The sequence below is a fragment of the Lutra lutra genome, chromosome 4 (assembly GCF_902655055.1).
Source record: "Lutra lutra chromosome 4, mLutLut1.2, whole genome shotgun sequence".
In the NCBI taxonomy this organism is placed as follows: Eukaryota; Metazoa; Chordata; class Mammalia; order Carnivora; family Mustelidae; genus Lutra; species Lutra lutra.
In genome coordinates this window covers 100,436,599-100,461,854 of record NC_062281.1, presented here as the reverse complement: position 1 = coordinate 100,461,854, position 25,256 = coordinate 100,436,599, and the positions used below count along the sequence as shown (strand labels likewise).

Here is a 25,256-nt window from a genome sequence, read left to right as displayed (position 1 = left end):
CTCCCCTAAAATTCCTTTTCCATCTGCCATGACACTCAGGCATAGAAAGGGAATTTTCATTGTGTCCTTAAGGTTAACTGCTTTGGATGCTTTCAGAGAGGTGATTTCAAAATTCCCCTCTTCCCTGCCTTAAAGAAAAGGAGGAAAGAAGAAAAAAAAAAATAAGCCATATACACAGCTCCCACAGCACATAAGCTGAATGATTTAATATTAGTAAGGGCCAAAATGGATCCTGATAATGAAAATGAAGACACAGTAATACTTTCTCAAGAAAATAAACACTTAGAGGGAGAAAGATTTCTTAAAAAAAAAAAAGAAAAAAAAAGTTTATTTGGAAAAGCCAGCCTCTTACACAAAAGGTTTTGTACCTATACTTTCACTGTGTCAATTACAATACTTTAAAATGCACTAGATATGATTTATTGAGTGTCTATCATCTTCATGTGCATTTTAGAAGATACTAGGTTAGAAAATATTTACAGATTTCATTCTGGTCCATCCTCCCAATCTTTATGCTAAACTCATTTCTCTGCTTTTCAAGTAAGTAAAAAGGGTCACAATATCTTTAGGTTTCTGTGGAGTAGTAAGACTGTGTCTAATAATTATAAGCAAAACATAATTTTTTTTCCAGGCCTTCTCAGTAAAAGAAACGGAGCAACTTCTCTCCCTATCTTACTCTTACTGGTTTGCCTGGGGCCAAATCACTCTGGCTTCAATTAGCAAACATTAAAAAAAAAAAAAAAAAACCCTAAACACACAAAGACTGAGTATCTCACACACAGCTCTAAGCTAGACGCAGATATAAATGGAACCACTACGAATCAATGGGGGGAAAATTCCAGGAACACCACACCACCAACAAAAAATTCCAAGTCTCACAGTTTAACTAAGGTTTTGGTAAAACTGAAGCTAAATTCAGCTGCTGTTTGAAATATCTGTCTACATTTAATTAGATGTGTTTACTAAGGAGGCACAAATACATAGTTTTGCATATTTTAAAATTAACTTTTAGAGTGAAAAGTACTAAGTAATTTCAAAGGGGGCAATGGTCTATAACCACTCAAAATGTGTCTTTGAAAAGGGAAAATAGTAATTTAATGAAATAAATTCTCAAGCACTAATAATATTAGCATCCTAAGAAAAGATTCCAGAGGGATGCTGTTGAGTACAATGTATCTAGAACAGCCAAGATGTTTCCAAAGTTTTACGCCTTAAATTTCCTAAATATATAGCTAGCAGGCACTATGCCAGGCAACTACTGATACGGGGAAAATATTTTAGACAGGATTTTATAATATCCCAACTTCCAACCAATACTTCTATTCATAAATCTTCCAGTGATGATGTCTGACAGTATATTACAAATAACAATGAAGCAAGATTAATTTTAAATTTTAGATTTGTCTCAAACACGTTAGTTGTTATTTTTCCTTATAATGTAACACTTAAAATAGATGAATTCAGCAGAATGGTTTAAAAAGTTAAGGCTCCCTAAAGAGTTCTAAAGACTAAAACTTAAGGCACATATTATAATCTTCTGGACACTGTTAAAAGCTAGGATTTAAACAAACACACAAACAAAAAACCACCACACTACTGCCTTCTCTCATTCTTTGCCAACCACTCCCTCCCCAAAGGTATGGCATTTTTAATTCAGGCTACTGATAAGGAGTGAAACAAAAATTCCATCCATGAACACCTGGTATGATTCACACACATATGCCCACTATCGTCATTGAGCACCACTGCTGGAATACAGGCCAGTAGATATTTTCAGGTATCTTGGGTCACAGCTACTTCATTGACCCTTGGGCCGCACAGGTTTAGACTGGACTCTCCTCCTCTTTGGGACTTCCTTCTGTGTCCTTCTGCTCTGCAGATTCTGCTGCATATTCTTTTGGCTTCTCAGCAGCATCCACACTTGTCTCCTCCTCTTTGCTCTCCTTTTTCTGCTGCTCCTCTGCTTTTTGCTCTTTCGCCACAAGTCGGTAATTGATGCCCATGCCAATGAAGAGATAGACGCCTGCTACAATGAGGATCACACCACACGACCAGTAGGTGTATTTGTAGTCTCCGTAGATGTCATTCAGACTACCTGAAGATACCCAAAACAAAGTTATGTGGACAGATGTAAACACGTACACCTTCCCCCAAAGAGAGCTGAAGGATCCACTCAGAAAGATGTCAGCCAATCCTCAAAGAGCCCACAAATGACAAATGCTTCTAAAAAGGGACTGCTAACAATGATCTCATCTTTTATGACATCACACTTGATTTTAGATGGCCTTGCTTATCCCGTTACTTTTAGCAACTTAAAAGCAATGAAATCTTGGCCAACTGGAATGGGGAAGGCCTAGAGATACGTAGAATCAAGTCTCCCCCTTCACAATGGAAAAACGTGTGGCTCAGAAGAGATGTAGGAGTCTTGCCCCAGGCTCCAGACCTAACTGCAGCATCCCGCCCAATGCTCTTTTGCTGACATCAGCATTCCCAAAGAGCAGCCCTAGGGACACTGGTCCTGTGCTACAGAATTAACTAACAGCAACACCTTCCCAACATCCTAGGTGCTTAACCCTCACAACAGGCAGCGTCTGTCATCACACTTGCTGTATAATCTGCTGACTGAAGTTAGAAACCTTGTGTAACTTGTCCAAGGTCACAGAGCTAGTAAGTGAAGTGGCCTGGCTTGAAACCCAGGAGGTCTGACTCTGAAGCCTGATCTGTAACCTCCCAAGTGTTTCCAGAGTCAGACCTAGGAAATGGCTCAGCATATGCTTCTCCAGTGAAGGGTCACCGTGTGCATTAGCATATTAAAGATTTTGCAAGGTCCTCTAGTAGAGACATCTATCAAACTCAGTGTTCCCAACATCTTCTTTTGGCCATGAAATCCTTATGATAATAGAATTTATTGGCATCTCATCCAATTGGTATGTTAAGGAATAAACTGTGGAAAACCCTACTCTATCCCTCAGAGAAGGACCGAATAGAACCAATTCAAACACCATTCCATGTGTTTTTCTAACTCAGGGCACTGGCCATCCAGCAATACTTATTGTGCCTATACTTGTCCCAGGCACTGGGCTGCTGGCCCTTAGGATAAGGGAGAACAGAGGAGAAAACCTCCACAGTCAGCGGACAAGAGAAATGTTAATCAAATAATTACACAAACCATGACGAGGGGGTTTGCAAGCGGAAAACCGGGGGTCGGCTGCAGCAAGCAGGCCAGGGAGGCTTCTCTAAACGCCTAAGTGAAACGGAGACCTGGGGGGGGGGGGTTGTTATCCAGGAGGAGGGGGTGCGAGAAGGCTGGGCCCGGGAACAGCAAGTGCAAAGGCAGGTGGGAGGAAGCTGCGACGTGAGAGGGAAGGAGGAAGGGCGGGGTTGCTGGAACAGAGAGAACAAAAGGTGAGTGACAGGAAATGAGGCTGCGGAGATTGGTGGCCAGGCTGGGGGACGCCTTGCAGGCCACAGGAGGGAATTTGATCTCCACCCTGAGAACAATGGGAAGCAACTGGAGAGATCTAATCAGCTGGGCTATCAGGTTTGTATTTGCACAGATAAATTTTTCTGCAGTGTAGAAAACAGATTGAAGGTGGGATAGAGTGGATATGGGTACACCAGCCAGGAGGCTATGGGAAGCAGCAGCCCAGATGGGAGACAGGAGCTGTGAATACGGTGGTGTGATGGAAAAGTGGGCTGATTAGAAAGAGACTTAGGAGGTGAAAATTGACAAGTCTTGGCAATCACTGGATATGGGGTGGAAAAGAATATGAAAAGACAGCTGTAGGACTTCTTTCATGTATTCTCACTCACTAGCCAAATACTTTCAAGAAGTATACATCTAAAAGGAGGGCCAAATTGTATTTTCACTAATATTATCTAATGAACTATTAATTTAAAAAGATGAAGTATTTAATAACCTTAGGAAACAGTTCCCAAATCATATCTTCACTTACTAGCCATGTGACACAAGGCAAATTATTTAACTTTTCAAAGTTTCTATTTCTTATGAAGTAGGAACTACGACAGTTCTATTTCATAGGCTTGTGAGATATAAGAGAATATAGAAAATGGTTAGAACAGTCCTTGGTAAACCATGAGCTTACATGGTAGCTATTACCAGAGATGGAGTTGTATTTTACATGTTTTCTACAACAAGCACATAAATTTTTTGAAGAGAAAACATACTTCAAAAAATAATGCCATTTGTAAAAATATTTGACTCCCCTTTCAGGTGGATGGTTGAGTATAATTCACTTCCGTAAGAATTGGAGCAGTTCTGCTGTGCCAAGCACTGAGCCAGCACTGAGGCTAGAGGAATCGGAAATACCTTCTGCCACCAGGCAGCTTACTAATCTGGGCTTTCTAGCACCCTTCCATCTCCTATGCCTGCTTCATGTTAATAGAACCAAAGAGGGATAGGGCATACTATACCTAAAAGTGGTGGCCCCAGGAGGACAGGACAGCATTCCACAATGGTCACCAATCCCACGGCGCTGGAGAACCTCTGGGGTCCAACGAGGTCCATCAGGGTTTCAAACAACACGGAGCTGAGCCACCCAAATGCAAATCCAAAGAATCCAGCATAGACACAGAACCCAATGTAGCTGGAGGATAAAGGCGCTAGCAGATGACACACTCCGTTTGCAACAATAGAAGCTGCAAAAAAATACTGAACTCGAGGTCTTATCCACTTGGTGTTGGCTACAAGTCCCATAGAAGGTCTAGCTACCATGTCAACAAAAGCCAGAATGGAAAGAAGGAAGGCAGACTTCTCACTAGAGTAATGTTGACTCTTGCCATAATTACTAAGAAAGACCAAAGGGGTAAAAAGTCCAAAAAACATGAGCACATTTCCGGACAGGTATAGCAAAAAGCCTCTGTGTGTGAACAGAGATAAATCCAGGAATTTATTAACTGTTTGGAAAATTGACTGTTTCTCTTCTTTGTGGTTTCCTCCAATAAGATCTGTATTTGCATCACTTGACCCCTTTTTCTCTTCAGATTTCCCAGGTTCCTGAAGGGATTCTTTGGACCTTTTCCCCGCACTTGTCGCTGGGGGCCCTATTGGTCGCATCAGAGCTCCAGCCACACAGCAGTTTAGGAGGAGGCCCCCGAGAATTAGGAAGCTCCCTCTCCAGCCAAAGATACCAAAGAAAGCCTGATTGAGGGGGGCCAGGGTGGAGAGGAACACAGGGCTGCCGGCCATGGCCAGTCCATTTGCCAACGGTCGCCTCTTGTAGAAATACTTGCCAATCATGGTCAGAGCGGGATTCAAGTTGAAGGCAAGCCCAAGACCTGGGAGGATGGGGGAAAAAGAACCACATAAATGTCACAAACATATTAGGAATTACTTAGCCAGACAAAGAAATTAAGACGAGAAGTATAAAAAATGCAAAAGAGACAAAAATCCTCACCAGTTCAGGACATACTGCATAATGGTTTAAAGTATGAGATCTAAGTGGGTTCAAACCTCAGCATCACTATTTACTGGCTGTTAAGATCAGGCATACAACACTACTTTGAGTAAAACATTTAGAAGAGGGCGCCTGGGTGGCTCAGTGGGTTAAGCCGCTGCCTTCAGCTCAGGTCATGGTCTCAGGGTCCTGGGATCGAGTCCCATGTCGGGCTCTCTGCTCAGCAGGGAGCCTGCTTCCCTTCCTCTCTCTCTGCCTGCCTCTCTGCCTACTTGTGATCTCTCTCTGTCAAATAAATAAATAAAATCTTTAAAAAAAAAAAAAACATTTAGAAGAGTGCCTGGCATATTGAAAGCACTCAATAAATGTTATTTTTATTACTGTTGCTTATATTACTTGAAGGTGAATAACTATTTGTCTAGTCTTACAGGATTATCTGAGGAGTCACTGTAACAATAGACGATCACTAAGTAGATAGTTACAACTAGAAACAAAAGTTTTACAACAGAAAATGCAATACAAAATTACTCCTTTTACAGTAGTATCAAAAAGTAAAAACAAAACAAAACAAAACAAAAAAAACCCAAACATGTAATGTATATTCACTACAAAAATATGCTCAGTACAATTGTGTAACTTTCCTAAAGAGTCACTGAATTTAAAAACAACACACACACATACACACAGTTTTCGGATAATAAAGCACAACATTATCAAGGTGTCAGTACTTCCCAAATGAATGCATTAATTTAATGTTATTCCAAATGAAATGTCAGTGCATTTCATTTGGAATAGGTAAAATGACTCTAAAACATACTTAGAAGAATGCATGGGAGTCAACCAGGAAATTTTTGGTGGTACAGGAGGAGTGGGACAAACTTTAACAGATATTTAAGTGTTCTTCTAAAAGCTACAATTATTACAACAGTGTGGCTCTGACTCAGGTAAACACTTATGGGTGAAAGTGGTCAGAAAGTCCACGAACATACCTGATTTTATAGATAGATAGATATCCATATATAAATGTAAATGATTTTTTTAAAAAGATTTTATTTATTTATTTGACAAAGATCACAAGCAGGCAGAGAGGCAGGCAGGGGGGAGGGGGAGCAGGCACCACGCTGAGCAGAGAGCCCTATGCGGGGCTAGATCTCAGGACCCTGGGATCATGACCTGAGCGGAAGGCTGAGGCTTTAACCCACTGAGGCACCCAGGCACCCCATAAATGTAAATGATTTAATATATAAATATAAAATGTAAAATGATTTAACATATATATGTGATTTAATGTAAAAATGAAATTTTAAATTACTATAGAATTATTCAATAAACAATGCTAGTAAAAGTAAATATTCAAATAACTTCTAGATACTCTCCCTGGCCCCAACTTGCTCCAGCTCCCTACCATTTATGTTTAAGTATTCACAGAGGCTTAAACCAATACCCCAGGGCAGACCACTCTCTCAGTTCAGGCTTGCTAATGGCTTCCCATCCATAACCTTTACCTTGGCCTTTACCTTCCTTCCTCATCTCATACCAGACCATTCTCACCTGTGCCAATAAGCATACTATTGACTTGGGGCTTAGGTTGCCCCAAATTTTCACAAAGCTTGTTTCCTGTTGCTACTCATATCTCTTAGTTAAGGTCAACTCTTCAGAGCGACCTACCTTTGTAGACTACCAATCTACCAGTCCTTCCCTGTCAGAACATTTTGTTTTGAGGCTTTGTATAGCATTATCACTACCTGATATTCTTCCTACTTATACATACATTTGTGAGTAGTACTGTCTGTCCTCTCATTAAAGGGTATGATTTAGCCCTAGTTGTTGCTCTATTCCCAACAAAATCTAGAATATTGCTTGACACACACATGGTTGTTAATAAATATTTGAGGAAATAAAAGAGCAAACGAACAAACTAACTAACCATGTGGGAACAAAGAGAGTATCATATTTCTTCTCATTTTATGTAAAATGTTCTCTTCCAATCAGAAATTTTAAATGTAAAAAAAGGAGGGGGGAAAGATTAAATGCAATCCTTATCAAACTACCAACAGCATTTTTCACAGAACTAGAACAAAAAACCCTAAAATTTGTATGGAATTACAGAAGATCCCCAAATAGCCAAAGCAATCTTGAAAAAGAATAACAAAGCTGGAGGTATCACAAGTCCAGATTTCAAGCATATTATAAAACTGTAGTAATCAAAACAGTATGGTACAAGCACAAAAATAGACACATAGATCAATGGAACAGAACAGAGAGCCCAGAAATAGACCCACGATTATATGGTCAATTAATCTTTGACAAAAGAGGCAAGAATATGCAATGGGAAGAAGAGAGTATCTTTAACAAACGGTGGTGGGAAAACTAGACAGCTATATGCAAAAGAATATGCATATAAGCTATATGCAAAAGCTATATGCTATATGCAAGCTATATGCAAAAGACACTGGACCACTTTCTTACACCATCTACAATCATAAACTTAAAATGGAGTAAGGACCTAAATGTGAGACCTGAAACCATAAAAATCCTAGAATAGAGCAGAGGCAGTGATTTCTCTGACATCAGCATAATATCTTTCTCATATGTCTCCTGAGCCAGGGGAAACAAAAGTAAAAATAAACTACTGGGACTGCATCAAAACAAAATCTCCAGCACCACAAAGGAAACAGTCAACAAAACAAAAAGACAACCTAGTGAATGAGAACAGATATTTGCAAATGACATATCTGATAAAGGGCTAGTAGCCAAAATATATAAATAACTTATAACACACACACACACACACACACAAACACACACACCCCAAATAATTCAATTAAATAATGAGCAGAAGACATTAGACATTTCCCTCTACAGATGGCCAACAGACACATGAAAAGACGCTCAACATCACTCATCACCAGGGAAATGCCTATTAAAACTACAAAGAGATAACACCTCATATGTGTCAGAATGGCCAAAATCAAAAGCTCAAGAAACGGCAAATGTTGGGGATGATGTGGAGAAAAAGGAACCCTTGTGCACTACTGCTGGGAATGCAAGCTGGTAGAGCCTCTGTGGGAAGACAGCAGGGATGTTCCTCAAAAAATTAAAATTACCATATGATCCAGTAATTCCACTACTGTATATTTACCCAAAGAAGATGAAAACACCAGTTTGAAGGGATATATGCACCTTGATGTTTACTGTAGCGTTATTTACAATAGCCAAGTATGGAAGAAACACAAGTGTCCGCTGATTGGTGAATGGATAAAGAAGATGTCACACACACACACACACACACACACACACACACACACGAATATTATTTTTGTTAAGGATTTATTTATTTGAGAGAGAGAGTGTGCATGCATGCATGTGAGAGTGGGGAGGGGCAGAGGAAGAGGAAGAGGATCTCAGAAAGACTCCTCAACTCCCCACTGAAAACAAAGCCCAAGACAGGGCTCAATCCCAGGACTCTGAGATCATGACCTGAGCTGAAACAAGAGTCAGATGCTCAACCACTCAATGCACTGAGCAACCCAGGTACCCCTATACAATGGAATATTATTCAGCCATAGAAAGAATGAAATCCTGCCATTTGCAACAACATGGATGGATCTGGAGAGTATGTTATGTTAAATAATTCAGCAAAAGAATACAAAGAGCATATGATTTCACTCATGTGTGGAATTTAAGAAATGAAACAAATGAACCAAGGGGCAGGGGGGAGACATACCAAACCAAACCAAACCAAGCCAAAACCCCAGACTCCTAACTACAGAGAACAAGGGGAGAAGGGTTAGGGAGATGGGTAAAATAGGTGAAGGAAATGAAGAGTACACTGATCTGGATGAGCACTGAGTAATATATGGAATTGCTGGATCACCAGATTGTACACCTGAAACTAATATAACAGTATGCCAGCTACACTGGAATTAAACACAATTTTAAAAAAGTAGGCAAATACATTCATAATCTTGGCAAGGAGAACAACTTTGTAATAATGATATACTAGATAAAAATCATAAAATATTGTGAGTTTTGAATACCTGAAATTGCAGATGAAAAGGGGAAAAGGTGGAATAAGACTAAACTAAAAAATTTTCTTTCAAACAAAATTCAACAGAAAAAAAATTAACTGACAGACACACAGCAAGAGAGGAAACACAAGCAGGTGGGGTGGGAGAAGGAGAAACAGACTTCTGGCTGAACAGGGAGCCAGATGGATGCAGGGCTTGATCCCAGGACCCTGGAGTCATGACCTGAGCCAAAGGCAGATGCTTAATGACTGAGCCACCTAGGCACACCATCTCTTTCATTATTCATTCATTCATTCAACAATGAACACCCACTATATAACAAGAATTTCTTTAGAAGTTTGTTTTTCTTGTACCCTTTAATGTATTTACAGCTCTTCATAATGATAATCAAGTAATTTCTTTAAGCCAAACGATCTGAAAGATGAACATTAAATGAATACCAAATAGCCAGCAATAAATTAATGCTTGAAAATGAATCAACAGTAACTCACCTCCAATGACTCCAACACTCAAGTAAAGTTCCTTAACAGTATTACAGAACGAAGCCGCAATCAAGCCACAGCCTGACAAGCAGCCACCAACAATCATGATTGGACGACTGCCATATTTATTCACCAGAATACTGCTGATCGGACCTAGGAGAGAACCAGAAATTTAGTAGCAGAGAGGAAAGGAACCAACTCCATCCTATCTACACAAGGCATTGACACTAAATTACAAGTCCTTTAAAATAAACAGATAAAAACAAAGACAACAGTAAGAATACCGAATGTGTATTAGAAAATAAAGATGCTAAAAACCATCATTGTGTATCTTCTTTATGAATATTGGATGGAATTTTACTAAAATATCAGACTCTGGTTCTCTCCTTAATCTTCCTGTTATAAGGCATAACTGGCTGAAAACACTTGTTAACGGATATTCATAGGCTTGTTGATCTAAGATATGACAAACAGATTTAGTTAAGTTTGCTCTATTTTAATTTCTGGACAGGCACTCTGATATGATGATTATCAGAGCATTATTTACACATTACCATTACCATAAATGTAGTTTGTCATATTTTTTTTTAAGATCTTTTTTTTTTTTTTTTTTTAATTTATTTGACAGATCACAAGTAGGCAGAGAGGCAGGCAGAGAGAGACAGGAGGAGGCAGGCTCCCTGCTGAGCAGAGAGCCCGATGCGTGGCTCAATCCCAGGACCCTGGGATCATGACCTGAGCCTAAGGCAGAGGCTTTAACCACTGAACCACCCAGGCGTCCCAAGTTTGTGTCATATTTTTAAAAAAAGAAAAAAAATTCCCTGAAAAATATGTAATTATTTTTTTCAAGTTTAAGTAGCTTTGTAATTAGGAAATCTAAATTGAAAACAAAAACTGTTCCCAGTTACACCTAGATGTCTCAGGTACCAAATTGAATATTTCTTTTAGAGTTAACTTGGTTCCATGCCCAAAATACTGTTTCATGGTAGCAATAATGTTAAATTAAAAAAAAAAAAGGTTGCAGGAGATTAAGTCAAATAATGGTCAAAATATCTTGGATCTAACAACTCAAGAAGATGGGAAATGGAGTATTATCTAAAATAATCAAATTAAATTTCCTCTGATAATTAAATAGAACCATACCAAAATACCAGTTTTCCTTCAGTGTGAGAGAGGGACCCATATAAAATGTGAAGTATCATAAGGATCAGGAAGAAAAAGACTTGATGCAGTTAATGTATCAGTTTTCAAATATGAGTATCAAATGGGCTCTCCTTACTTGCTATAAACAGATATAAGCTATAATTCCCCTATTCCCCTTTCCAAATTTTTAAGTGTTTATTATAACATGGGGTGCCTGGGGGTGGCTCAGTCGGTTGAGCCTCCAGCTCTTGGTTTTGGCTGGGGTCATGATCTGGGGTGGTGAAATTGAGCCCTGCATGGGACTCCACACTCCTCAGGGAGTCAGCTGGCAGATTCTCTCTCTCTGCCCCTCCCCGGCCACCGCATGCACTTGCTCGCTCTCTCAAATCGTTAAAAAAAAATAAGAGCTGTAACACAACTCTTAAGTAGACTAACAATATTTTCTGATTACCCTGAATGACATTCATTGCATTTTATTTCTTTACAGAAGAATATACCTATGTCTGTACTGCATGGATATGGACTTGTGGGAATGGCAACTTTCTTTACATGACACCATACCTCATCTGCCTGTTTAAGGCAGATGACTGCAAACAGAAAGGATTGGTGCAATGCATCAGTGGAGAAGGGCACACAAGGAAATGAACTGATGTGTGAACTTTGCAAAGTCATAAAGCTACCGAGGACCAAGTTTCAAATCCAGCCCATTTCCTCTCTATTATGTGTACTCCATATATTTGGAACTAAGCTATAAAGCAGAAGGCATAAAAATTATATTTTTCTTCTATTAGCACAGTAAATTCGGACCTTATTCTGTTTATTCTATAATTAGTTCCTTAGAAGACAGTAAGTCCATTTTTAAAAACAAATATAGAATGTATGTATTCAGAATATATTATTGGTTATATGTTGACATATTCTATTTCCATAAACACTATGGGAAATTCTGCAGTTACTTATATTCTAGTATTATACTCCAAGTTGCAGTATGACGCAATTAAAAGGTCAGCTCTGACCCTAGGGAACCCAGATTCAAATTATGGTGTATATAAGCATGCAAGAAGGAGGGGGAGAAGCAGGCTCTCCACTGAGCAGGGAGCCCGATGCAGCGCTGGATCCCAGAACCCTGGAATCATCACTTGAGCCAAAGGCAGCTGCTTAATCAACTGAGCGATCCTGGTGCCCCATTTTTCTCTTTTTAAAGATTTTATTTATTTACTTGTCAGAGAGAGAGCACGAGTGAGAGCACAAGCAGGGAGAGTGGCAGAGGGAGAGAAAAAAGCAGGCTCCCCATTGAGCAGGGAGCCTGACTCAGGGCTTGACCCCAGGACACCAGGTTCATGACCGAGCTGAGGGCAGGTGCCTTACAGTCTGAGCTACACAGGTGGTCCAGAATCAAACTTTTTGATATCCTACTGTTTCAGAGGACTAAGTCTCTTTAAGGGTCGGATCAAGAACTGGCTGCCAGGAAAGACTTCCTGCCCAACCAAGGATATGTATAAAGAAGTTTTCATTGAATTTCTAAGTCACTTCATGAAAATATCAGACCATGGCTGGTTTGGAAATAGCCTGAATTTACAGCTTGTATAAGATGAAAAGAATTAAATACTGAAAGAATATTCATGAAATATTTCCATATAATTTGGTCATGAAATAGATTTTGGTATAGTAAGAATTACAAAGATCAAAATCCTGCCACACACAAGAAGAAGTTAATACTGTAACATCTGTAAGGGGTGCCTGGGTGGCTCAGATGGTTAAGGGTCTGCCTTCCGTTCAGGTCATGATCTCAGGGTCCTAGGATAGAGCCCCACATTGGGCTCCCTGCTCAGCGGGAGGCCTATTCTCCCTCTCCCACTCTCCCTGCTTGCGTTCCCTCTCTAGCTGTGTAACTCTATCAAATAAATAAACAAAATCTTAAAAAAAAACAAAACAAAACTGTAACATTTGCAATATTAAACTAGGAAATGTTAAAGACATCAGTGTGAAACTGAAAACAGGCAAATTTACACTTCCCTTAAAAAAAATTAGGAAAAACTCAAATAAATAGAAGAATAGGCAACTAAAATCTCCTCCCTAAAAATACTTATACTCTAACAAGCATCAGCACATATCTCTGAACCAAAGTACTAAAAAATTAAAAAATGCTAAACCACTCATAGTTCAAAACATCAGCATTGAGGGTGTGGGCCAAATACATTAAGTTAAAGAATTGTGGCAGTTGTGAAACTGATGATAACTCTTAGGGGATATGCCACCTAGGAGCCAATCGAAACAAAATAACCCATTTAGTAAAAATTCTGCCACAAGGCTCTCGATACGCAATTTGTCTTTCAGAGTTATTTCAGGAAGGATGGCCTCAATTAGCTATCATTAAAAATAGAGAGGGGTATAGTTCGTAGGCCTATTATAACACAAATTCAGAGAAATGTGCTAGTTATCTCTGGGTGAGGACAAAGAAGGAACTATTTTCCCAGAAGAAAGTGTCATGTGCCATTAGTACAACTGACATCACTTACTTCTGATGCAAAATGCAAGTGGCTCTCAAGCTCTTTGGCAGCTCCAAATTGTACATGTGAACCTCTGGTTTATAGTCAGCTTAAAGCACCTGGAGTACGTCTGGATAATATTTATACCAGCTTCTCCCAGTCATCATAGTAAAAACCTGATTAGAAAATCCTGGCAGATGAGAGTTCAAAGCCTCCAAAACTACTGGCTCTCAGAAGCTAGATAATATCCAAAGTCCCTTTTGACTTCTCTGAACTTATAAAAAGAAAATAAGTACTATAATTTAGCACTTATATACTTTTTTTTTTTAAGATTTTTTTTTAAAATTTATTTATTGGACAGAGATCACAAGTAGGCAGAGAGGCAGGCAGAGAGGGCGGGAAGCAGGCTCCCCACTGTGCAGAGAGTCAGGGCTTGATCCCCAGGACCCTGAGATCATGACCCAAGCAGAAGGCAGTGGCTTAACCCACTGAGCCACCCAGGCGCCCCAGCACTTATATTCTCTTAAAAGTACTTGACAGAATAGGCATACCTTCAAAATTCAAAAGGCATAAAATAAAAAGATATACAGTGAAAAAACTTAAGTCTTCCCACTTCTGTTCCCAGTCACCGAATTCACCTCTAAGGCAACCAGGTAACCTGTTTTTTGTATGCAATGAAATTATATATTTAGTTAAATTATGACTTTAACTATTCTTGTTTCATGAGTTTATGGTATTGTCTCAATAGGATTATAAACTCCCCAAAGGCAGGGATCAGGACCAAGTGTTCTCTATCACTCACAATATCTAGCCTAGTATGAAATATGTGCATACCGCTAAACATTGGTTGACTCTGCCACCAGGTTATTGGAATTCCAAGAATTCCAATTCTAAGGTTTTATAGTCAACATACAGAATCTTTGTATTGGCTATTAAGAAGCTACATGTGAAAATAATCTGAGATACTAAACTGCCACCAAAAAGTAGTATTAACAGAGGTGAAAGTTTGGCTAAGCAACGTGAGACACTGTCAATCTCAGTAAATAAATACACTTGGCTTTAGAATCTCACTAAGCAACTGTATTTTAAGTACTATGGAAGGTTTTGAGTTTTACATTTTACATTGTAATTTGATGGTCCAAGGGGAAACAGAGTATTTTAAATGATGTTAGTTAAGCAACTTACTCTTCACATTTCCTTTATAACATGTCAAGGAAAACAGAAGGGAAAAAAAATAATGAAACTTAAGTTTAAAGTTCAGCTGAAATGCTTTTAGGATGAATAACATCACAAGGAAGAATGGGAAGATTTTATTCGGTTCTTTAAATCTAATACCATGAAAAGATTTTACCTGAGACTTTGAACTATGCTATTAAGGTGAGCCTGATTTACCTTAATTCTCCCAACATCAATTTAAGAAAAACCTTTATTTGTGGGATGCCCAGGTGGCTCAGTTAAGCGTCTGCATTCAGCTCAGGTCAGGATCCCAGGATCCTGGGATCAAGTCCTGCATTGGACCCCTTGCTCAGTGGGGAGCCGCCTTCTCCCTCTGCCTGCCATTCCCCTTGCTTGTGAGCTCTCTGACAAAAAATTGAATAAAATCTTTAAAAAAGAAAAAAAAAATCTTTATTTGTGTTTACATCTTAAGAATCTAGCAGAGAGCAGTAAGAAAAATCAGCTGTGCACGTTATTTTTCTGAGAGCTTTTAAATGATACTGAGTTGAACCAAATCACAGGCCCTCACAGGTACTTACCTCCACCATACATGACAGCCAACATGATTGAGGATATCCATGATACTTCACTGGTGGTGGCATTGAATATGCCTTCAATTTCTTTGAAGAACACAGTAATGGATTTGGGAAATGCATAAGAGAAGCCAATGGAAATGAAAGCTCCAACTACTACTGCCCACCCCCAGCCTCCATCTGGGGGAGTGTATCCAACTGGACCTCCAACTGCTGGTGGCATTTTAAGTGTAGATGAATTCCAAAATGCAGTTCAAATCCAAGTATCTGAAGGACATAAAATTAAAATACCATGTCAGTAATAAAGCACTTCCACCAGTAAAGCACTTCTACCCTTTATAACCAGCTCTCAAGTAACTGGAATTGTTTCCCGATATTACTTTAGCAATAGAGATGATCTTCTAAGGACATTATCAGGAAAAAAAGTCTTAGGGGTTCCTGGGTGGCTTAGTTGTTAAGCATCTGCCTTTAGTTAAGGTCATGATCCCAGGGTCCTGGGATGGAACCCTGCATTGGGCTCTCTGCTCAGCAGGAAGCCTGCTTCTCCCTCTCACACTGCCCCCCTGCTTGTGTTCCCTCTCTTTCCCTGACTCTCCCTCTCTGCCAAAATACATAAATACATAAAATCTTAATTTAAAAAAAAAAAGAAAAGAAAGAAAAAGAGTCTTAGATGGGGCACCTGGGGCTCAGTTGGTTGGGCAACTGCCTTAGGCTTAGGTCATGATCCCGGAGTCCTGCTTCTCCCTCTCACACTGCCCCCCTGCTTGTGTTCCCTCTCTTTCCCTGACTCTCCCTCTCTGCCAAAATACATAAATACATAAAATCTTAATTAAAAAAAAAAAAAAGAAAAGAAAGAAAAAGAGTCTTAGATGGGGCACCTGGGGCTCAGTTGGTTGGGCAACTGCCTTAGGCTTAGGTCATGATCCCGGAGTCCCAGGACAGAATCCTGCATCAGCCTCCCTGGGAGGCTGCTTCTCCCTCTGACCTCCCCCCTCTTGTGCTCTCTCTCTCACTCACTCTCTCCAATAAATAAATAAAATCTTTAGAAAAGAAAAAAGAAAGAAAGAAAGGAAAAGAGTCTCAGAGATACGGTATTGCCAAGAATAGCATAAAGGAAAATAGCTCCATACCATTTAAGGAGCCATACCTGAAATATATCCTGTTCAACACAGTCTTTGCATTTCAAATAAACCGACTTGTTTCAGCAGTTAGTATAACTCCTCAAATTACCATAACTAACCATGTCATTTGACTTATCTGCTTGCAAAATTCACGTAACACAGGCCATATACAAGTTTCAGCCTTGAACAAAGTCTTTGTAAGTTTTCCCTCTTTCCCCAAATTTATTCTTCAATCCTACCTTTACTTTCTCTTATTTATTTGCTGACAAAATATTAGGAAGTGGGTACCCGGGTCACTAGATATGTAGCAATTTATAAAACAGATCATTCTGAACACCAAAGAATTTCATTCAGTGGGCTAGAAAATTCTGTCAGAAAAGTTTCCTTTTATCTAATTGTTTTGTTTCAAGGTATTTTTTTTCCATTATATAAGAAAAAACCCTAAACATCAGCTAGTCAATATAAACTCACAAATTGAACTATGCTGTCAAAAGATGGTACTTCAAATCAAAAACTTCCTTTTTCTTGAAGTCGCCTAGTACTAATGAATAGCATGGCTAGAAAATGTAACTTCCTGTTAAAAGTGTGAACAAGATGATAGAGTGAGTGTGTGATGGTAGTCTTGCCTGTTTTCTCATGAAGCTCTCCTTTTATTTATTTGAAGCTAACTTCTACCTTACAACTCATCCTGCAACACTATGTTAGCATGTTCATTTCAAATGATCACCACTTAGATTTATTACAGCAATAAATACTGGTCACAGAGGACAAGTTCACTCTTTGCTACAACATTCTTTAGTCTAAAATACAAATCCTAGCTTATAATATAGTAGTAGTATAGTAGTCAACTGCTAAACATTATTTCTTCCAACCCATTTGAACACTTCAAATATGATTTAAGATAATGAATGTTGCAGGAGTAGGAAAAAATATAGCTCGTAAGGGAAGTTTCCCTAAAAGCAACAGTATAGGTTTCAACACTTCTACGCGACATTATACTAGAGGTTCTAGCCTCTGGTACATGCAGACAAGAAAAAGAATAAAAGGTAAAAAGACTAGGAAGGAAGAAGTTGTCTTTAGTCACAGATAATATAATCATCTATGTAGGCAATACTAAAGAATATTTTAAAAACGTTCCTGAACTAAAAATGAATTTAACTAGGTTTCAGGATATAACAGTAATAAACAGAAATTATCTCTCTTTATATATAAACCAGTATCAGAATTTGCAATTTTAAGTAATACCATTTAGAACAACATCAAAAAGCTATTGAACAGGGATACATCTGGCAAATAATGTGTAAGATGTATACAATGAAAACTACATGATATCACTAAGAAATTAAAAAACAAAAGATAATCCATTCTCATGGTTTGAGAGACTCAATATTTAAATCAAGCAAATATTTCTAAAGGCATGCAACAGTACATTTTCTAAAAAGTGTATAAATTGATCTTAAGCTACAGGTTGGGAGAAAATAAATACAAAAAATAACAAAAGACATGTCCAAAACATAAAAAGATCTTTAATGACTCAGTAGTAAAGACAACTCAATTAAAAATGGACAACAGAAATGGAGAGATAATTTATCAAAGAAGATACACGGATGACAAAGAAGTACATGAAAAAAATGCTCAAATTTGTTAGCCATTTATAAAACGCAAATTGTAATCAAAGATACTAATACATATCTATTAGAATGACTAAAATTAAGACCGATAATACCAAGAGTTGGTGAGGATATGGAGCAAACAGAATGCTGTTTTGGTGGTAAAGCACAACAGTAGAGCCAGGTTGAAAAACATTTTGGAAGTGTCTTAAGAAGTTAAAGATATAAACATATGATTTAATCATTACATCACTTGGTAAATGAAAACATACATCTTCACAAAGACTTATGTGAGAATTCCCTAATAGCTTTATTCATAACAGCCCCAAACTGGAAACAACCCAAATGTCCTTCAACAGTGAATGGATAAACAAATCATGGTATAGCCATATATTGGAACAACAGACTTAAACAAACTATTGATGCATGTAAGAATATGGATGAATCATAAAAGCATTATGTTAAGTGAAAAAAGATTAGATCTAAGACTATATTCTGTATGGCTACATTTATATCATGCTCTAGAAAAGGCCAAACTCTAGGGCACCTGGGTGGCTCAGTGGGTTAAGCCTCTGCCTTCGGCTCAGGTCATGATCTCAGGGTTCTGGGATTGAGCCCCACATCGGGCTCTATGCTTCGCAGGGAGCCTGCTTCCCCCTCTCTGCCTACTTGTGATCTCTCTGTCAAATAAATAAATAAATAATCTTAAAAAAAAAAAAAAGAAAGAAAGAAAGAAAGAAAGAGAAAAGGCCAAACTCTAGTAATAGAAAACAGATGAGGGATTGGAGAGATGAGGCTGACTGCAAAGGGGCCTGAGAGAATTTCTCCAGCTGATGGAAATGTTCTGTTATGATTGTGGCAGTAGTTACACATCAAATTGTATTTATGGTATGTAAATAATACCTCAGGGGCATCCGGGTGGCTCAGAGGGTTAAGAGTCTGCCTTCAGCTCAGGTCATGATCCCAGGGTCCTGGGATCAAGCCCCATTCTTCGGGCTTCCCGCTCAGCAGAAGCCTGTTTCTTCTCCCTGTCCCTCTGCCACTCCCCCTGCTTGTGCTCTCTCACTCTCTCAAATAAATAAAAATCTTAGAAAAATAATACCTCAACAAAAATGATCAAAAAAATAGTTCAGACAGTGACAAGGAGGATAAAATCTGTTCAGTAGCATATGGAGATAATACAGAAACAAAAGGTGATGGCAGGCAAATTCTCTTGGCTATCTGGTGATTAAAAGAAAGAAAAGGAAACCAGAAGAGGAGATGACATACTTTTCTGGGAATTCACAATTACGGGTCTGGGTGAGCTTGTGCTTGGCAGGGCAATGTCTGTGGGAAACCTCTGTTGTTCTTTTAGATATATACTACGCTTGATTTTGCTAGCAAAGATTTCCCACAGATAAAGCCCTGCCAAACATAAGCTGACAAACTATAAATTCTCACTCACTCATTCATTCATTCATTCATTCATTCATTTAAAGTAGGCTCCATGCCCAGCATGGAGCCCAGCCCAGGGCCTGAACTCACAACCCAGAGATCAAGACCTGCGCTCAGATCAAGAGTCAGATGCTCAACTGACTGAGTCATTCAGGTACCCCGACAATCTAAAATTTCAAAACACATCAAGAATCAATTAACCATGAGTGAAGTAAAGCCAATTCAATATTGCTGGATTAGACACAAGCACTACAGACATTGCATGTGAATATTTAAAATTATTAAAAGCATGAGATAAGAAATTAAGACCACTAAATGAAAAACAACACATTAAATAGTATTAAAAGACCAGCTGACCTGAAACAGAACTTCCAGAAATAAAAAGTATACTCAACGAAATAATAGGTTAACCAGCAGACTGAATATAGCTAGAAAAGAGAGAACATAAATCTAAAGGATAGGTTTGAAGAAAACAGAATTCAGGGGAGAGCTTTATTCTGGAGCTGAGAAAGATTTACAAACACAGGAGTTGAGAATGGGAGCATCTGGCATACATCTAAATGGACTTGGGAAGAGAATGGAAAGAATGGGACAGAGGCAATTTTCAGGGGTTAATGGCTATGGTTACTCCAGATTTGATGAATAATATGAACCTACAGTTTGAGGAAACCCATAAGATAAAGAGGAAAACCTTAAAAATTTTTTTGAGAAAATACAGATTATCAGGAAATACAGATTACAAGATAATCAAACTTGACAAAACAGAATTCTCATCAATTTTGAAAAACTCTCAGCCATTATGTCTTCAAATATTCCTTCTTCCTCCTTCCCTTTTTCCACTCCCCTGACACCCCAATTAGATGTGGGTTGAACCTTCCCATGTTATCTATTCTCTTTCTCTTCTGCGTTTTCCATCCTTAGTATAGTTCCATCTGTACTGAGAATTTGAGGCTTAGGATAGTATCTTCCTCCAGTGATTTTCACTTACCTAGGGCTATATAAACCTAGAATCTCTTCAAGAATATCTCAAGGACCAATATGTTTTGTTCATACAGATGATATGAAATCAGGCTGCAGTCATTTGAGGAATGTTTTACCTCCAATGTACCCTTATTCCTATGGCACAGCTCTTTAGGATCCCAACTCAAAAGAACAGGATTTACCAGAGCTCTTACTCTTGACGGACCCTAGACTCTCAACATTTGTTCCCTTGGATCCATGAAGCTTTCCAAAGCACTACCCAGGCCACCAAGACAGTTGCTCCTTCTCCTATAACCAAAAAGCCATGGGACTCCATAATCGTATCACTATTGGCACAACTAGGAAGCCAGCAATATAAAAAATCTGCCAAAATCAAGTAATCATCAAAATCAGGAAGTTGCAATCAAAGGCTGTTAATTTTTGCAGTTAGCTCCAGAACTGTATGTGCCTCCTCTGATAACATCTTCAAGATGGATCCCATATGCCCTGCTTCTCAAAACCTCAAAGCTAGTGAGTAGACAGCAAGACCTTTGTTCTCATTCTGCCTTACAAATGTCACATGAATACATGTGACTGGCAGAATTTAAATCAAATTCAGGAATATAGTTACAAGGAAGCCTGAGAAATGAAGCTTAGCTTTAAAGCCTCTGCAACACAATAATGTACACTAGAAGAGGATGTATAATGGATGCTAAACACCATTTCCAAAGTACACCTTAGACATACACAGTGTGTTTCATGTAAAACTATATATGTGTATATATCTGTATTTCTATACCAGAGTCTTTTTAAAGAGTATATATTGATACTATTACATACAAACATATACAAAATTGAAAAAAAAATTGCTACAAAAGTTTCTAAATGCTTACCACTAACATTAATGTTTGTACTTAATCTCATCATGAACTGAAAATACACAATAGGCCAGCACTGATCCCTTGGGCCATACTTGGTAGCACTCCTTCAGAATTGTCTGAGAAAAGATGCTCACGAATGTTAGGCAAGGGCATCTCCTCCATACCCTCCTGGTACTGGAACTTCCCAAGAGGAAGTACTAGCCAGGACTGATGTGATCAGACATAGACTGGAAGCCACCACGACAATTATAAATTTGTTCCTATCAGAAGTTTCCCTTCATTAACTTGTCAGGATGGGTGAAATTGTGTCATAATATAATTTTCAACCTATTCTTGTTCATTGGTGGAACAGACAAACATGGCTGATGAAAAGGTGAAATGCCTGGAGAAACAGAACATACCATCCATTTTCTTTATAGAAGTTCAAACAGTGTGAGAAGTTCAAACAGTGTGAGGACACATTTCTGAGAGATAGTCACAACCTCACTGAGGTGCAGATAGGTCTTAATCTCCTGAAGCATAATTCTCCATTGTCAAAGAATACTGTTTGCACAGCCAGAACTGCAGGCTTATCCTGATTTCAGGCACTTGGCCTATCTGAGATCTTAAACTTGTTCTCTATGTAAAAACAGTGTCCCATCCTAAAATAATATTCTTTTCCTTGGAATGCTAGTCTTGTTTTACTCAGTATGTACATCAATTATGACACATCACTACCCGAGACTCCATAGTTTGCCTTAAGGTTTACTCTTGGTGTTATACAACCTACATCTGGACAATTTATAATGATATGTATCCACCATTACAGTATTTAATAAGTAGTTTCATGGCTCTAAAAATTCTTTTGTGCTCCCAATATTCATCCCTTCCTCCTCTTTAATCCCCGGCAACCATTGATCTTTTTACCATCTCTATAGCTTTGCCTTTTCCAGAATGCCACAGAGTTCGAATCATACAGTATGCAGCCTTTTCAAACTGGCTTCTTTCACTTAGTAATATGCATTCAAGTTCCCTTTAGGTCTTTACATGGCTTCATAGCATATTTCTTTTTGGTGCTATATAATAATATTCCACTGTCTACATGTAGCACAGTTTATCTGTTCACCCTCTGAAGGAATCTTGGTTGCTGCCGAGTTGTGGCAATTATGAATAAAGCTGCTGTAACTTCGACACGCAGGGTTTTGTATAGGCCAAAAAAAAAAAAAAAAAAAAAATCTAATGTCTTACACATTAACTTTACATCTAAAATTTGTTATTAAGCTTAATAGTTACATAGAATAGAACTTTTGGCATATTATATGTTGTATTCTATGTGCTTTAAATATATTTGTCAAAACTTTGGTGCTAAAAATTTAGCCCAATTTATAGAAAATACCATCTAGTCTAATTGGCCAGATTTCTGTCAAAGTCATACCTCATTTTAACTGAAATAAACGTATTTACACCATCCCTGTGGTAACCACCTCACTTTTAAAATCTAGTTCTAACTTAGAAAACAGAAAAAGAAGGAGCTTGTTGTCCTGAAGGAATAAAGTCCTGCCTCCCCCAATATTTCTGACCTAACCCCTCTTTGGATTTCTGTCGTGGGACACTCTGTGGAACAATGCATTCTGCAATTTTCTCTTGTTTGGGGAGCTCAAGAGATTTTGATAGTATGGGGGCAATGAACCATAGTCAGAATTAGGATGAGCGAGAGATACACCTTTCTTTCATAATGGGGTTAAGGGCTTTTGAAGAAAACAAACTGAAAAAGGAAGGAAAAGACCGTAGGCATCCATTTTCAGGAGAGATGATTTTTAGTTCAGAGTACTTTGAATCTGAAAATCTGAAGAATAATTCCCTTAAAAATATAACCCAGTTTAAAGACTAAAGATCTCTGTCCCGGGGTATTTCACCTACCTATGGTTCAGGAGGGATTAAATTATTTACAAGTTGAAGCTTCCTAAAATTCCTATTGGAATGAATATAGGAAGCTATGTAACTACTTTGTTCTAAAAGAAACAGTCTCGATTCTAAAATTATGTTAAACAGAACTGCTCCAGGCATTAATTTTATGAGTTTTCCTTCATCTTAGTATGAAAAAAAGAGAAAAGCACTTGAGATTTTTCAAAGAACACTGCCCCAGATTGTTTACACACATAGAGAGATACCCACACAGACGGCGTAACTATTTAATGCATCAAGCTCTGACTCGAACAGCTAATACGTGCTGGACGTGATGAAACTTTGAGCTTAGCTGCCAGCTATGATTTGTCCCGGTTGGTTAAAGCAGTTACAATTTTTAGTCACTAAGACTTGCCTCATCAAGTTAGTAATATCTTACTCCACAGTGTCAAAATTAGATTTAAAACTTGAAGAAGCTTTAAAAAGATTCAGAAGGAAGCCAGAAGTATAAGAGAATACAAAATTTTGAAAACAACACTTCAAAAAAACAGATACGGATTCAACACAATGTAGCTCTCCTTATTAACTTAAAAAATTCTGATGGCACATGGTTTAAAAAACTGTGTAATATCATTACTAAATATATTATTTCCTTTACAGACCACATCTCAGCTATTAACAAAGGGTTCATACAAGTAAATTATGAAAGCAAGCTCCCCCACATTAGTATTCAGAGCCCTGTTGAGAAGTACTCAAGTCCAGAGGCTAAAAGGGATTAAAGTTTAAGATTTTAATCCTTACAGTGTGCACAGTAGCCTTCCTGTTAGCTTAGCTATTATTTGAGGACTCTCTTGCAGTTCCCTGACAATGATGGGGAGACTTAAAAAAAAGTGATATGGTGATGAGAAAGTTCATTGTCAGTTTTCCTTGTAAAGGACAATGGGAAACAATCTTAACTTCTTGGCGATGACCATGGTGCAAGAATCACCCAATTTCTCCTCTATCACCTGATTTTTTTTTCCTTTTCCCATGACTCTCAGGAATTGTGCAAGTAAAGTAATCTGGAAAGCTGAAATTGTGCTCCATACCCGCCATGTTCTGCCCCCACTCCAGAAGAGAAGAGTTACAAAAGCCCTTGGAAATAGTACTACTCATTATGTTCCCTACACTTTCTCCATCGACATTTAAAACAAAGCCACTGTGATTTCCTAAAATGACAATGGCCAGTTTGTGAACTTAAAAGAGGCAGAAAGTATCTAAAATCAATAATCTTAAAAGAATTTGTTACTAAGTGTATAGACTAGTTTTAGGTTTCAAATTCACATGGAAACATTCACATAGAAAATCCAGAAGGCTGATTTACTGAAGCTGTTGCTGTTAATGTGGTTAAGCTACTACTCTTTACAACCAGCTTCATGGTTTACAGAACTACCTGCCTCAAGGTAAATCCCAAGATTCAAGGTTTAGGAAATCTCATGTTTTTTTTTTTTTTTTTTTACCTTTTTTCCTACTTGAAACAGAAGAGAAAGAAAAGACTGAACAGAACAGCAAGTAAATAAATAAATAAAGCAAGTGCAGGTAAAAGGAGAAATGTAAGAATACTATTGTTAGGTAGCTAAATACTCAACAGTTACGAAATGAATGGTTTTGACCAAACTCAATATAAAAAACCTAGAAAATACAAATCTGGCTCTGCAAACTTCCAACTGTTTGTATCTCCCTTACCACTGAAGGCCAATCTGACCAGCATTACAAAGAGTTAAATACACTACTCTTTTTTTTTTTTTTAAAGATTTTATTTATTTATTTGACAGAGAGAGATCACAAGTAGGCAGAGAGGCAGGCAGAGAGAGAGGAAGGGAAGCAGGCTCCCTGCTGAGCAGCTGAGCAGAGAGCCCGATGCGGGACTCGATCCCAGAACCCCGAGATCATGACCTGAGCCGAAGGCAGCGGTTTAAACCCACTGAGCCACCCAGGAGCCCTAAATACACTATTCTTGAGGAGAAATTAACATTTTGCTAATTGTTTATCTTAAAGAAAGATTTTGGGTTTGTCC

General features: G+C 38.4%; 1 protein-coding gene across 2 annotated transcripts in view; it reads right to left on the bottom strand.

Moving 5' to 3' along the window:
- Positions 1–179: 179 nt before the first annotated feature.
- SLC16A1 (solute carrier family 16 member 1) overlaps positions 180–25,256 on the bottom strand; it is a 58,242-nt gene continuing 33,165 nt past the window's right edge. For both annotated transcript variants that reach the window (XM_047726853.1, XM_047726852.1), the window contains exons 2-5: positions 15,317–15,577; positions 9,940–10,083; positions 4,435–5,298; positions 180–2,095 (exon numbers count right to left, since the gene is read on the bottom strand). In XM_047726853.1, the coding sequence (XP_047582809.1) occupies positions 1,824–2,095; positions 4,435–5,298; positions 9,940–10,083; positions 15,317–15,533 (1,497 nt within the window). In that variant the 5' untranslated portion in view covers positions 15,534–15,577 and the 3' untranslated portion in view covers positions 180–1,823. The remainder of the gene's footprint in view (positions 2,096–4,434; positions 5,299–9,939; positions 10,084–15,316; positions 15,578–25,256) is intronic.